The 16,330-nt window shown below is 45.9% G+C and overlaps 1 protein-coding gene across 8 annotated transcripts in view; it reads right to left on the minus strand.

Moving 5' to 3' along the window:
• The window catches only part of JARID2 (jumonji and AT-rich interaction domain containing 2), a 228,932-nt gene that overhangs the window by 34,632 nt on the left and 177,970 nt on the right, over nucleotides 1–16,330 (minus strand). For 7 of the 8 annotated variants that reach the window (XM_061147590.1, XM_061147586.1, XM_061147589.1 and 4 more), the window contains one exon: nucleotides 4,535–4,711. In XM_061147590.1, the coding sequence (XP_061003573.1) occupies nucleotides 4,535–4,688 (154 nt within the window). In that variant the 5' untranslated portion in view covers nucleotides 4,689–4,711. Of the gene's footprint in view, nucleotides 1–4,534; nucleotides 4,712–11,328; nucleotides 11,462–16,330 lie in introns of those variants that run through there. The other variant, XM_061147592.1, reaches the window with a different exon arrangement.

Here is a 16,330-nt window from a genome sequence, read left to right on the forward strand (position 1 = left end):
CGAAGGTGATCCCAGGGCAGAAACAGGTGAAGTCGGCCAAATGACCTATTTTGGGCCCTTAAATAATGCACCCCGCCCCGCCCACCGGAACCCACCCAGTGTCAATTCAAAAGCAATGAAATCACTCCAGCTGGGAGTCTGATGACATGCTGTTTAAAAAGGCTTGTGAGAAATGTCCTTCTTCAGAAAGAGAGGCGCACCAAAAGAAAGAGTGAAAGTGAAGTCGCTCAGTCATGTCCGACTCTTAGTGACCCCATGGACTGTAGCCTACCAGGCTCCTCAGTCCATGGAATTTTCCAGGTAAGAGTACTGGAGTAGGTTGCCATTTCCTTCTCCAGGGGATCTTCCCAACCCAGGGGTCAAATCTGGGTCTCCCGCATTCCAGGCAGATGCTTTACCATCTGAGCCACCAGGGAAGCCCAAAAGAAAGAGAGATCTCTGCTATTCCTTCCATTTTCCATTAAGTGAAGGAAAAAAAATTAAAAAGGCATGAGAAGAATACACAATATGGGGATGATCTGAGCAACCCACTCTCACTGAGTTCTCCTGTGAAAGGCTAAGAAAAACCAAAGCCAGACTCTTTCTAGACAGACGTATTAATTCCTCTACCCTACTCACTTACCCTGCTGAAGAACAATTACCAATGACAAGAACTTCTCAGTCACTTCAAATATTAACTTGCAACACATATACTCAGAGGCCCGTTTTGACTGTGTTGTTTGGTGGCCAAATACAGAGATTACCTAAGTGCTCTCCTGTGAGGATCATCTCAGGCTCTGTAGATGGAGGGGTATTTTGGAAACTGAAGAAGATAGTCCTCAAAACAGAAGTTGTTGGAGGCATTGATATTGTGACCCCTGAGTGTGAAGCCAAGGTTATGAGCATACGTGATGCCGTCTGTGTCACTTCAGACCATGTGTTTTAATAAACCACAATCCATTTCCACTAGGATGCCCACTGGATTATAAATGAGAACATCAGGGTCTTCTGTAACGTCTGCACAACTAAACAGGTGCTAGGGACACCAGGCTCTTACAGGGGACTGCTGGGGTCAGGGGTCAGACCCCCAGGGAGCTGGGTCTGCCCCAGCCCCGGCCATTAGACATGGAGGGGGAGGGGAGGGGGCAGGGGTGTACCTTCTCTCCTGCATTGGCTTCCAGGAGCCCTGCTGCTGCCCACACAGGTTCAAGTTCAGGGGAGAAACGAGATAAAGCAGAACACCGTTGGCAGCTTGGGTTCCCCTCCCTTCAAACCTGCACAGCCTAAATAAAACCGTTTTTCTGGATCTGCAGGCAGATCAGGGTTTGGGGCCAAAGCTACCCCCATGATAAAGTGTTCCCCACGTTTTCTGTGCATTTACTTCCGCTTCTGGGAGGAGGATATAGATGCCGGATCTCCCAACACACTTCACATCTCCAGCTCACAAAGCAGGGGGAAGCACCACCAGACAAGAGAAACCCAGCGTCACGGAGAATGAAAAAGCAGCCTACTCTTGTGCGAAAAAGTCTGCAATCCCAAGAACCTGCCTGACTCCCCGGTGATGATGGCCTTAGCCAGGTTTTCCTGATTAGAAAATCTGCTCTAACACTTGCACATTTTTCACCTGAGTCACAAATCAAAAGGAAATGGAGATGATCGGTCTGTAGATTTTTCTTTTGGGAAAACGAAGGAGTTAACTTAAGGCAAGTATCAAAAATCGATCAAAAAGGAAGGACGGGGAAAAGGGACACCCTCATCTCACTCACAGGCGGCACCCCATATCTCTTTCCATACACTCTGAGAACCAACTTTAACCTCGAGAATGAGTCTTTGCTCATGCTCCCCAAGCACCATCCACAGCCAGCGAGCGGGGCCTGAGGGGTGGAGCACGCCACGGCCTCCTGCACCGCAACGGCCACACCCAGGGCCCTCACCCGCTCTGCAGAGGGACAAGTCCATGGGGCCCGGCCCAAGGCTCAGCAACTCACACCAGCCTGCTGCTCAGCGGAGAGCAACCAGGCCTTGATGCCTTACACACCGGGGCAAGTGTGGGGCTCTGAAGGTGCCCTCAGAACCTGAACCAGAAAAGTCCATTTCTCTGAATTTGAAGACCTCCTCTGAACCCCAGAAGAAACAAGCAGGCTGGCACTGGCCCTGGGTAAGCCTGAGCTGCTGCCTCCTAGATACCACCTACCATCCAGCTGCCTTCTTTACCAACACAACCACCAGCCCAAGGCCATGCCAACAGGTCAGGTAAGCACCGTCTGTACTCCCACCACTTTCTATCCCAAGTGAACCTTCTTAGGGATATCTGGGTCATTCTGTAGTCTTATGGTGCATTTAAACAAACATTCACTTTTGCAACTGATGGGTACCCATAATTAAAGCCCATTACAAGGAATTTCAAGGAATCCTGCTCAATAGTTACAAAGAAAGAGTCTCAATTAAAAAAAAAAAAAAAACACCACAGAGCAGGAAAGACAAGTTTAAAGAGGATGCAGAACAGGGTAGGTAAATGACCTCAGCTAAATAGGTACTGAAAGCTCACCGTGTTTCTAAAATACTGCACTTGAGGCTGCAATTGGCTTTCTCCAAAGCAGACTTTTCTTTTTAAAAAAAACAAAACAAAACAACTTCCTCTGAGTCACGTGAAACTGGAGGAGCTTTCCTAACAGCCTGTGTATTTCTGAGCTGGCTTCAGCCCCCTCCTTCCACTGGCCTCACAAAAAGGAAGCACCGCCATCCGCTGGGATTATTAAGACATGAACCCTCCAGAGACATGAGAGCCGCGCGGCAGCAGTGCCAGTGGAGACCCACGCACTGGCTCTTCGCCGCTGTCACCAGACGGAGTGCAACTCCACCAGCACACCACAGACTGTCCACGTGCTCACCCTCACAAGAGGATGGCGCTCTCTGGGGCAGGGAGCATGTCAAAACTCTTGACTCTCATCTGCAATCGGCCACTTTTAGTGATGGGTACAGGACATTAGCTCTTCCCTTTCTTCAACTGCAAAGCAAGAAATGCCTCCTGTCCTGAGCACCTCCCAGTGACTCTGCTGGAGAGAAAGCAGATGGGATCCAAAGATAATGTAGATGAACACACCCTAAAATCTATTGTTTCTACTGTCATTCATGGAAAACAGCTCTCTGGTCTGCCCTCTCACAAAGGAGATTTCCAAGACCACCCACTAGTTAAAGAAGCCACCCCTTAACATGAACAGGTCTACACACAGCTAACAGAGGCTATTCAAACACTTTACTGAGTGCCTTCCTTACAGGTAAGGAGGCTGAGAAACAGATTACTAACCTCATCTCCCCAACAAACTCTAGGGTCTTTAAGTCACATCTCTGCCATCTCTCTATGCCACCTAAACACAGCCCTAAACAGGAAGCAGGACAAATAAAAAATCATGCAACTGTCAAGGCAGAAATGTCAACACCAGTGCAGGTGGCCAGATTCCCATCACATCCAAGTGATGCTGGTGCTACGGGTCAACTTCCCATCGAGTCCAGAAAGGCTAGGGGTGGCTAAGGGCTCAGCCGTGAAGGACAAGAATGAGAAGAACTTTCCTCTGCCTCAATCACTTACTGGCAGCACTGATTTTCTGTCTTTTGTAGATGTGGACGCTCTACGTGTCCCAAGGGAAATACGCTCTCGAGCAGAGAAGCTGGGTAAGAGCTCACAGAAAGCAGGCATCTGCGGCCATCATGCTTTCTTCTCACTTCCTTTCCCACCCCCTGCCACACCCCACGCTAATCCAGTTATTCATCAAGTTCTCTCAACCCCACCCCTGCAGTATTTCTGTATCTGCCTCCAAATTTTTGTACTTATATCCTCCCATCTATATTGCCACCTTTTAGTCCCCTGTTACCTTGAGCCAGGTAATTGCCTACAATTACAGCCTTTCAATGTGTTTCCTCTTCTTGAAATCATTTCCCTTTATGAAATCCTCTTAATTGATGCCAGCTTAATCTTTTCAGAATATAACTCCGATTAAGTCAGCTCCCTGTTGAAAAACCACTGGGCACTTTCCACGGTCAACTCATTTATACTTTTCTCTTTCTCACAGTCGACCCTTCGTTCTTATTTTTTGGGGCTATGTGTCCTGCCCCTGGAATGTTAACAGTCAGGGGGAAAAATGAGTCTAGTTTCTACTACACATGCATGCCCTTGATTTCACATGCTGGATAACTGCTAGAATCAGAACCGTAAGTGAAATGACAACAGCATCTTCATGAAATTACCTCGACCACGCCTGTTCAGATGCGATATCTTCCTCCTCCAATTCCTACATCTGTGTTCTTATGGAATTTACCATCATCTTTACAAACTTAAGAATATGTATCCAACAATCTATTTATCTCGAACACAACTGTTTGGATTGTTTCATACCGGCCGATCTCGCTGTTAAGTGTGTGTTACTTAAAGAAGTATGCAAAACATCACTAACCCAACTCTGCCACCTTGATCATCTTCTCAACACATGATCTATTCCACCTTTCACTCAAAGCTTTGGATTTTATCTGTTAAATCCAAGTTCAACAGTGGACCTACCATGTCCGTTGTGAACATGCTTGTGGGTTTTTCCTTTCCTGGGGGTTGACTGGCATGAAGATGAAGCATTGTTGGTGGCTGCTTTGACGTCTTCTGTCTCATCATCTTCCTCCTCAACGTCCTCCTCATCCTGAGAGCTTCCAAAATACACCATGCTGTTGGGCAGCGCAGGAGAACCTGGCGGGGTCAAAAGGAGGGGCATAAACACCGGCCTGAGTCTCCACCCCTTCCAGAGCCCACTTCAAGTGGAAAGTGAAAGTTGCTTAGTTGGGTCCAACTCTTTGTAACCTCATGGACTATACAGTCTGTGGAATTCTCCAGGCCAGAATACTGGATTGGGTAGCCTTTCCCTTCTCCAGAGGATCTTCCCAACCCAGGGATCGAACCCACGTTTCCCGCATTGCAGGCGGATTCGTTACCAGCTGAGCCCCAGGGAAACCCAAGAATACTGGAGTGGGTAGCCTACCCTTCTCCAGGAATTGAACTGGGGTCTCCTGCATTGCAGGTGGATTCTCTACCTTCTAAGCTATCAGGGAAGCCCAAGTAGACCCATGTATTAAATTACAAACTGACATCCTCATGACCAAGCAGATAAAGCAATTCACCTCTACTGCCATTTTTATTTTTCAAACATCCCCCAGGAAACAGGACTCTGTGTCCCTTTAACAGATTTCAAGCAAAATCCCCCAGCAGGGAAGAGGGATGATGCCATTCACCAAACATAACAAATCAAAAATTTTAAAACCTCATTTGACTATTCTTGAGAACGGAGGGGGGGAAAAAGATTTAATTGAGGGGGAAAAAAAAAAAAAACCCTATCCATAGTGTCAAAGACATGAGACTATTCTGGGTTACATCGTCTAGACTTAAAAAGTATGAACTTGGGAGGGGGGATCGGGATTGGGAATACATGTAAATCCATGGCTGATTCATATCAATGTATGACAAAACCCACTGGGAAAAAAAAAAAAAAAAAGTATGAACTTAAGCAAATGAAAGTAAAATGAAAAAAAAAAAAAAAAGAGAGAGACAAGTGATAAAAACAAAATATGACATATCCTTATAAAAGGAATCTGTCTCATATTCATAGGGGGTGAGTGACAGGTATGGATTCCAAAATCACAATATATTTGGAAGCTACTTTGATATTATGATCAGGTTAATAGCATGTAAAATTATTAAAATAAATTCCTGCATAACACTAACTAGAAGACTGGCTTAAATAAATTTAAAAAATCAAAGAAACCTCTTCATAGCACCCAATCCCTTACTCCTTTTACACCTTAACCTCCTCATCTCCAAATGTTTCTGCTTCTGAACCTAAGACAGAACAGTAACACCAGAAAACAAGCTCAATATTACAAAGAAGCACAATACCGTTCTTCTTTATCAAATCATGAATTTTCAGAAGGAGATCTGTCCATTCACTGGTATACTGTTTGGGACCAAAGGCTCTTAATTTTTTAAAAATAATTAGTCAGTTAATTGGTTAATTGATTAATCAATTTGTGAAATCCCTGAGTTAATTTCTGGCAATAACTTTCATTTTCTTTCCCATTAAGTATCCGGAGGAGAGCTGCTATCAAGTAACAGAAGAATAAATGTGAAGTTCATTTCTTCTCTTGCCAGCTTCCTGTGAATGAGCTAACACTTTAGGAGTATCAGTCAAGATTCAAGTAACTGAATGTGCTCTCCTTCTCAAACTGGATCTCAAACTTGAACCACAATGGCTAATTTAACCATTCCAGCATCAGGGCTACCTGTTCTAACGAGATGGACATGAACGAGCAGCGTCAGAGCACTGAAGTGGCAAACCACAACTGCCCAGCTCCCGAAAATGCAAAGACAAAGACAGCACCTTCCACGTATTGTCAGCATGACCTACTGATACTCAAACACCCCAGCCCACAGGTTATGTGGGTCACGGCACTGAAGGGAAACGAAACTCCAAAGGGATATGTGTGACAAGCACTCTGTAACATGACTGGAGACACTCTGACCAAAGCCATTTCCTTTGTTTTCCCCCTTCTGATCATTTCCAATTAGAAGCAGGTTCTCAACAGAAGGAAGGTCTGTCAGAGGCTTTGGGGAAAACCATCTGATCAGGTAGAAGTTAGAAGATGAAGCTTTAAAAAAAATAAGAAAGAGGAGGAGGAAATATCTGGCCTTTTCCCCACTTGAACAATATATTTACCCTTGTACTAAGTGGTTTTACAACTAGTACAAGACTGAATAGAAAAAGAAGTGACACCATCCTTCCCAGCTTCGTACTTAAAAAAGTTTCCAGTCAGAACATATCATTCACAGAGACACACAGAGTAAGCACCTCCAAGGCCAAATGTACCTACACCGATGGGTCATTTCCTAAATCTATCCTTAAAAAAAAAAAAAAAAAAAAAACTTTATTGAGTTTATTACACAACTGCTTCTGTTTTATGTTTTGTATTTGGCTACAAGGCATGTGGGATCTTAGCTGCTCCACCGGGGATAAACCCAAACCCCCTGCACTGGAAGGTGAAGTCTTAAAACCTCTGGACCAGTATGGAAGTCCCATAAATCTAAGTATTTAAGGAAAAAAAATCAAGAAACCTTATTTTCAGTGCTCAAAAAGAGGTTCAGAATTAAAAAATAAAATAAAATAAAATAAAGAAAGGAGATGAAATTTCCCATAAACTCCAACTCAATCCAGCATGTGACATGACATCAAGTAACACATTACATGCTGTCAGACAGAGCTGGGGACTCAACACTTGGAAGTGACAGACTCAGCCATTAAATTTTCCTCTTCAGTAAAATAAGAAAGAGGTTAAACACATTTCTTCAAGTTCCTTCAAGATCAAAATAGCCACACCTAACTTCTCTTAAAGAAAAGCCTCCCTGCACACTGTCAGACGCACTGACCAGCGGCTGAAATCAGAAAGCGGATCATTACAGTCCCACGCAGGGCAGGTGTGTGTAGACCCTGCAGTGACGTCCACAGCTCACTCTGCCCTCTATTGGAGGGAAGCAGGATTGCAGGATGGAATTTCAGGAAGTAAGCCTTGCTCCATCCCACCATGATCAGGAGAGAAGGGAATAAACTCTGCAACTGAGGCCATTTGGGAGCAAAGCAAGTCTGCTTCAAAGAGAACTGGGCAAAATCCACATGAACCACATGAGAAATTAAGAGGTAACTGCCACCTACAGAGAGGATTTTTTGAAACTCAAACCCAATACATAAAGCATCACATTCCTTACTCTTGAGAAAGACTCTGAGAAAGCAGTGAGCACTATATTTATGCCAAAGAACTAAAATGGAGGAAATGTTGAGGAGTTCAATTCAGAACCCAAGTTTCATTAATATCCTAAAGAAAGCATATAGGGTAATTTTAACAAAAGAAGAAAGCAACCAACCTTATGAATCCATTTCTTTAAACAGCTTCTCAGCCAAGTATACACAAAGTGATGTAACCTGATATATGTTCTAGAAGACAGATATTCTGGAAGAGAAATATGAAGTAGGAAACAGAAGATGAGGGAAGGGGGGTGGGGAGTGTCTTCCCTGAGGAATTCACTCCTAAAGCAAAACTTAGAATAATACAAGATTTTTTCTGATGGGACTGGCTTTGCAGTCAGAGGTGGAAAGGACACAAGTATGGGGGCACAGGGGATAAAAGCGATCGCTTTCACACTATGAAGTAATGTGGGTTCTCCTAATGGGGGTTTTCTCCTAAATGACTTGCTGGTTGGACCTAAAGACGAAGCATCAACAAAATAAAAGACAATATAGATGCTCATATAAGAAGAGGAATGGAGAGACTCCTGTGATGAAAAGAGAAGGGTTTAGTGGAGGAAAAAGCCCAGTGCTTGATATTATTATCAAGCCTTGGGCAGAAAGGTCAGGATGCCCTTGGCTCAAACAATAAGCTGGTGCCAATTCTCCCTTCTGCCTCACGGCCTGGGTAGAGCCTTACCACCTTCCACGTTTCATTTAAAAAGCCACTGCCAATCTCAGAAGTGGCCTCATCAACTATAGCTTCTCACCCAGAAGGAACATACCTTCAGAATTTTTCTGGGTACCTGCACACCTGTATCTCTTGTGAACCTTGTAGTCAAGTTACAGCAAGCAGAAAAGACTAACTCCAGCAACACTGCATACTGAAAACCTCGGTCACCATGCAGCTACTGGTAATCCCTCTAAGACCTGCTAACATGTCCACTTAGAAGTGATGGAGAGGGTCATGCCAACATTCCAGATCAGGGGGAACCACAGCACCCAGGAAAAAGCAGCAGAAACAGCTTTTCCTTCTTTCTTGTTGACATAAAACCAGGAAGATCATCTCACATGTCATAACCAAGGTGACAAGAGAAACACAAACTGCTAAATACCTAGAAAATAACTGCAGAAGAACCTCAAATACATAAAAGAGAGCCAAAAGCATTTGAGAAACCAAACTAATCAAGACATTCACGTAGAGCATTTCTTTTTTCTTAGACAAGATACAAGCTCAATTAGCTAATTTACAAATAAGCTTAGAGGAGGAGGAATCTGTTAGACACAAAACAGATGAAGGAAAGGGTATTTCAAAGCCTTGAAAACAGCCAGTAGTCTGGACTATTTATCACTGGTGAAATCACCCCACCTTCCTCCTTATAAAATGGGTGAATGGGTCCATTTGCTAATCCAACTGAAGCTGTGTGAATGGAAAGTTAACATTTAGCATCTGAAAACAGAAGACTCTGAATTTTTTTTAGAATTTTTGATGAAAAATGGTCTGCAACTCATAGATTCTCTCACCTAAGCAGCAAACTTCCTCTCTAGAAAATTTATTAGGGAAACTTTTTGCCTCCAAACATCAGGTGAGGTAAACTTTTGAAAAGCTCGTTGTGGGCCTAGCATTCAGGAAAACAGGCATGGATCTAGAGATGAAAATAATAGGATGAGAGAGCTGGAAAATACAACAAGGAAAAGCTTCCGGAAGAGAAACCATCCCCTCCCACGGCGGACAAGGGGTCTTAGAAAGGGCTGAGAGGCCCCCACCTGGTTCCTGGGGTGGGCTCTCTCCCCTCCGTAGGTACCAGCCCCTCTTGTGGTGTTAATCAACAAGTCAGAGAGATTGCCTCATCACACAGAAATACTCCATCTATCTCCTCCACGGGCTTCCCTGCTGGCTCAGAAGGTAAAGAATCTGCCTGCAATGCAGGAGACTTGGGTTCGATCCCTGGGTCCAGAAGATCCCCTGGAGGAGGGCTTGGCAACCCGCTCCAGTATTTTGCCTGGAGAATCCCAGGGACAGAGGAACCTGGCGGGCTACAGTCCACAGGACTCGCAAAGAGTCAGACACGACTGAGTGACTAAGCACATCTCCTCCACAAACTCTGTAGTTTTAAAGCAGTCATCAATGAAAGGTGAATGCTTTTAATGTTTTAAGAGGGTTATGAATGGCATAGGGAATGGGGGGAGGGGATATACACGTGTACTTACAGTTTTCTATTAAAATCACAGGCAGATTTTTCTCTCCTGATTATTCAAGTGCATTAGCAAACATAAAAAAAAAATCTGAACTTGGATCAGTCGGTGGAATCGGGAGTGCGGAACGCATCTGTGCTTTGCCAAAGCCGTATTTCATTACTTTTCAGAATTAGTTGGCAATGTCTCCACAATATTTACTGAAGTGAAAACCAAATGTTTTCATCTGGACAAAAATCAAACTGTGGTATGTTACAACCACAACAGAAATCATTTTAATCCAAAAGCTTGCTTTCTCTAATTTGGGCTGTGGTTTCTGTAAAATTGGATTCTTCTCTGTGAATCATGTACACACAAGCCCTCTTTCTCATTATCTTCCCTCCCCCGACCAGTTCTTTATCTTAACAAGCTAAACATAGCTCTTTCTGCTAGATTTTGGAAAAGACCCTAAAGGGATTCCCCGCCCGCTGTCATTTAGCTCGGGAGTCAAATTCTGTAGCTTGAGCTCACACTCTCCGGGCTGTGCCTGGGATCTGGCATGTTTGTGATGGATCTTCAGGATACACACAGAGAATGGAAGCAATCGGGCCCTATATGCCACGTGCTCAGACTCTCAGTCAGGTCCAACTTTTTGCAACCCCATGGACTACAGCCCACCAGGCTCCCGTTTCCATGGAATTCTCCAGGCAAGAATACAGGAGTGGGTTGCCATTTCCTACTCCAGGGGATCTTCCCAAGCCAGGGATGTCTGCCTCCTGCACTGGCAGGTAAGTTCTTTATCACTAGTGCAACCTAGGAAGCCCATTATCATACTAAAAAAAAAAACAAAACTTCAAAGGGAGCAGGTAGGGTCTGGGCAGGGGGCGGGGAGATAGTTATTCACTGATTTTCTGAGTTCTAGCAGAGGAGAGCTCCATCCTTTGAAACTGGACAGTCATCAGAGAAAGTGGGTGCAACCTTGGCCCGTTAATCCCACCGCCCATGTACCCAGCACTGACCCAAGCACCTGTGACCCACACTCCCCCTGCACACTCAGGCACCCACACACCTAATACAAGTGCCCTGAGAGACCAGGACAACTGTGACACAAGGAGCGATGGTCTGTCTCTTCCACGTCAGCCTTTACAATTTACCAGGGAATGAGAATTCCCACCAGGGTTTCCCAAGCCCCACCCACCCCCATATACTCTTAAGATTGGGTACTATATCCATCTGCTATTTTCTTTAGAGTGACTTACATTCATGATTTAAATGACTTTCCTCTATTGTATCAGTATAAATTTAGTATCATGTGCCCTAAAAAGAAAAGGTAATTAATATGATGATAAAAGTGTTCAACACTCACCCTACTTCATTTCTGGCAGCACCCAGCAGCAGGACTGGAGAACAGCCCTCCAGCCAAAGTCCAGATGCAAAGGGAGCCCCAGCTCCTTACTAGACGAGCAGAGGTCTGGATAACGAAGCCTCTACTGACACTGACCTTCCTTTTAATACACACACATCAAAAACAAGGGCGCCAGTCACTGGACTGCATGGAGTCTGAAAGTCCAGGACGACGTGCCAGCTTGGTAGTCATGTACCCACTTGTTGGGAGACTCAAGTTTACTTGCTTGCACAATGGGCTTAGTATCTTCAGACGTAACAACTATGATGACCCCGAAGGCTGTGAGGTAACACAGGAAAAAGCACTGTCAGCACCCACGTGGCAGTGGCACTTTTAGGGTGACCCGCGGCTCAGGAACAAAACAACTCACAATGAAAGCTGGCTGCCCACTTCCACAGGTGAGAGCGAAGGTGAGTTATTTCCTACCTGCTCTCCTGAATGGGAGAGTCTGCAGGCTGCCACTGGGAGAGGATGGGGTGGGGCCCAGAGAGAGGACAGGAAATACAAAATGAACTCAGTAGTCGGTCTGGAGTTTGGGAACAGGTGGCAGAGCAACGACCTGTGAGGGTTGGGAAACTTCAGCCCTTGGGAACCTTTTTCAGGAAGAACAGGGAGGAAGTGATGATGTGACTGTCCTCTCAGAGGCCGCCTCTTTAGTTACGTGCTCCCAGGTGTGGCTGCCTGACCCCACGTTTAGGCAATGCCTCTCAGCAGAGCAGAGCTTGGGAAATCCCATGGACAGAGGAGCCTGGTGGGCTACAGTCCATGGGGTCCCAAGGGTCGGACACGGTTGAGCCGCCACCACCACCAGAGCGGGGCACATGTTCTCTTTGCAAGAGCCCTGACGTGAGGGACTCGGCAACGAAAACCACCTTCCCTCCTGAAACGTCAGTTCTCAGAGAGACCCAGCCGAACACAGAGACGGGAGAAAGCACGTTTAATTAGCAGCTGGAACAATCGACTTACTATCTTCCCCCCTTGTCATCTATATCCGTGGCTTGAAACATACATGAACAAACACACATCCGGTCAAATGGAACAAGGTCTCTGGATCTCTCTGCCGCAAATGAACGCAACGCACAGGTCATACCACACAGACAGCGCAGTGGGCTCAACCTACGTAACTTCCACCTATCATGTGACTTCCACCTATCACATGCAGAACAGGAAACAAGTCAGAAATTCACTTTATTGCAGCCACACAGAGGCCATCTCAACACCGAAGTCTGTGCTCTCTTCATGGGGAAAGCACCCAGGGACCTTAACAGAGATGTAAATACGGGGAAAGGGGCACCATGCCTCTAGGACATGGATACTGGCCACTTCAGCGCTGTCAGCTGTTGGCCACATGCTCCACAAACAGAACAGGACTAACCTGACTTCCAGATTTCTGCCCCCATCTATCTTCTCTACATAGGATTTCAGAAAGGATGAGACATACCGAGGGAACCACCAGGAAGTAGGGAAGAGGCCGGAGACGACCTGAGAGGCACACTGACTCGGTGCCGGCAGCCACAGGCGGGGAGCAGGGACTGGCTTCATCTCCAGGGAGGGCAGAGCCTGGTCAGGGGCCAGCTGGCCTGGAGCCCGGCCAAGCCTCTGAGCAAAACGTCTTGGAGTCTGAACGACCGATCGAGGTCACAGAGCAATTAGAGGGGCCCCATCCCTCCCCTCCTGGGCGCTTCAGGAGCCGATGGTTTCATATTTCTTCATAATGAGCCTGATAAACTCTTCTGGCAAATAAACTGCTTGCTCAGCACAACTCAGCCAAGTGTACAGACTGTTGGAAAACCAAGTGTATGAGGAACATAAGGCTGGTTTGGTTTGGAGAAACGTGAGGACGGCCACTGGAATCCTCAGGGTGGCGAGATCATCACTTTATGTGTTACCCCTCCCCAAAATTAAGATGCAACGCCTCTCAAAAAGGATTCATCCAGAAAAGAGTTGTGTACCACTGTGACAGAGGGCCCTCATCCCCAAAGACTTCACATACCGTGAAGCACTCCCAGTTTGCTCAAGAAGTTCATTATCAGAGCCATGGTGCTCCTGCAATCGGAGGATTACTTAATTGCTTTCTAGCAGGTTAATCCCCTTTCATTTTGTGACCTCTAAATCACCCCAGGCTTTTGCATTTGCCCTACTTACAATTTATCGACCTCAATACCCAAAGCCAGTATTCTATCGAAATACACGTGCCTTGCCAATAAAGCCAGCGACTGTCTTTAGAGAAAGTTCCATAGGCGGCCTGTCTCTTCTGGTACCTGCATTCTCCTTGGCTGGCCTTTTAGACTGTCCCTCGTCCGTGTCACTTGGAGGAACCTGTTCCCCCTTTCCTGTTCATCTCCTAAATTCACCAGGAAATACTAAGGGGCTGGATGGTAGCACAGGCCCCATCTGGCCCGCTTCGCACCCGTAATTTAGTCTAACTCCACAGCAACTACGTGCTGACTACACATCCATTTTACAAAAGAGGACACTGAGGCTGAGAGTTCTAAGTCACCTGCCCAAGATCCACTAGCAGCCATCGGCCTCCTGCCTATCTTCCTACAATAGCCCACTGCTTAGCCTTCTGTAGCCTCTATCCATTTTCCCAATGCTGCCATGATCAACTTACTCAACAAAGGTCTAGACCCGTGGGGTCTCCCCCTCAGCCAAAGAACCGCGGTGACGATCCAGCCTGGGCCAAAGCACCTGACACATCAGACTCCCTGCTTTAACACGGGGCCAGCTCTCCAAGCACCGAAGTCACCCGCGCCCAGCCATGGGCGGGGCTTCTGCAGACCTTTCTCTGTCTCGGAAGCCAGCTCCCCCTAGAGCCTGTGCAGGGCACCCTTCCCTCCACTCCACCTGTGCCCCCTCTGCCCAGCACGGCCCGGCCCACTCTGGCACCAGCGTGCGGGTCCAGTCGACTGCACCCATCATGCCTCCTTGTTGTAATCTCTGTTTTCTAGTTTCTGGCACTGAAAAACAGTTCAATAGAGGCTTGCTGAATTAATTAGCAATTGAATGATAGGTGATGGCAGAAGATTCTCTAGGACTTGGGAAACAAAAGGCAAGTGGTCCCCAAACAGAAAGGACTGCTTCACCAGGGCTGACAGTGGGGGATGGGGTGGGGGTCTTTCATACTAACTCCTCCTGGAAAATAGCTCTCTCCTTCCCTGTGGGGCTGGCCTGTGACACCCAGGGTCTGAAGAAGGAAGCATGCAGATGTGTATTTTCAGGGATCCTCCGTGGGAATCCCCTTTATTTGCACTGCCCCCCAAGAGAAAAACATAAATAAGAGACTCATTTAGCCTGCCACTGCTCCACTGTTAAGCTTTTCAAATCTGCAAATAGTCATAGAAGAACGAGAAGACAACAGAACTCATTAAGAACGGGTGACAAAAAATGCAGCAACGGTACACCCCCCCCCTTCTCTGCAGATCTACACCCCAAGAAAGAGACTAATTATGCCTTGGGCAGGACCCATGCAGACCCTCTCCAAAGCAGCCATTTAAGATAGCAAACACATCGGCTGGCTTGCTCCATCACACTCGCTTTCTCTTGGAAGTTTCAGGTCACCATGTTAAGCAGTCAAGGAGAGTCCTACCAAACTCGGCTGAAAGGTCCCTCCCTACCTGCCTTAATACAGTTTTTTTTTTTTAAAATCTCTAAAGCTGCTTACCTCTGAACAACAGGCTGGTGTGTTGACAGGTACACACTCTTCTCAGAATTACTAACGGCATAGTTTTTTCCCTCACCCCAGTTTTCAATGAAGTTGTGGAGAGAAGGGGGCAGGTCTTGAGTTTGCTGGGGGTCACTGATGGGTAATAAACACCGAGACTTAAAGAACACCATGAGCCAGCTTTCTCTCTGTCCCAAGACCCATTCTCTTCCATATTTCAAGTCAGCACTGAGACTGTTCTGGGTAATAACTGAGGACCGGACGATGTGCAATCCTTGGCAACGCATCGTTTCCAGACCTCTGGTCCCGGCATGACTTTTGCAGCTGGGCTTTCTCTCCTATCAATGTTGAGCTCATCAGGGCTGCCTCCTCCACTGGATCTGCGCTCGCTTCCACCCAAGGGTGATGGAGTGGCTCGGTTCTTGAGGCTGAACATGAAGTCTGGGGCTCAGAAAAGCTATGTCTGGCTTGCAACTCCCACCAGAAAAGCAGTAGCAGAATTAGACTGCAAGTGTAAAAAAATGTGAATCAAATTCTCAACTATCAACTTTGTCTGTAAAGATGTCTGATGAGGATAAGTGTCACCAGCAGTTGATATCTAAAAGTTAGAAATATATCTACATGTAAATTGAGAATCAGATAAATGATGAGACACCCACACGATGAAATGGGTATTTCTGTGATACTGAAACAGGAAACCAGACTGCCAAAATAAAATGCAATTTCATTTGGGGTGTGGGACTTGTATACGCACATAGAAGGCTCAGCAGTATTTCACTGAGGAGGTGGTAAACAGTGCTTGTCTCTAGGAGACTGGAAAGAAGGGTATTTTCATTTTTTAATTTTTGGTCTATTTCTCCCTCTTTTCCACTGATCTTCCCGAGTGGAACATGAAATACTTTTAAGACTAAAAAAGTTTAACACTTGATTTTGCATTTGAAACCGAAAGAAAATTACTAAAGTGCCACTACAACAGACATTGTCTATTTAACCCTTGTATACTTCAACATATGAGCAATTCCATGTTAAAATATGCCGTCTAATACCACCGAAAGCATCACACTTCCAGGATCATGAGGTACTCAGCGTCACCTATTGTTTGAGGCTAAAGCCGTATCAGATAAACACACTCGACCTCACAAATTCATGGCTTTTAAAATAAAATACCTTAAATCTAAAAAGTTCAGGAGGAAGAGAGAGAGAGTACAACATTCTGTGTCAGAACGTTATTGTGTAGCAACTAAAAAAGAACAACAAAACCTGTTTTATTGTCTGGCTCATCAATGTAGGAATAATTTT

This window comes from Dama dama, chromosome 7 (genome assembly GCF_033118175.1).
Source record: "Dama dama isolate Ldn47 chromosome 7, ASM3311817v1, whole genome shotgun sequence".
NCBI classification, from domain to species: Eukaryota; Metazoa; Chordata; class Mammalia; order Artiodactyla; family Cervidae; genus Dama; species Dama dama.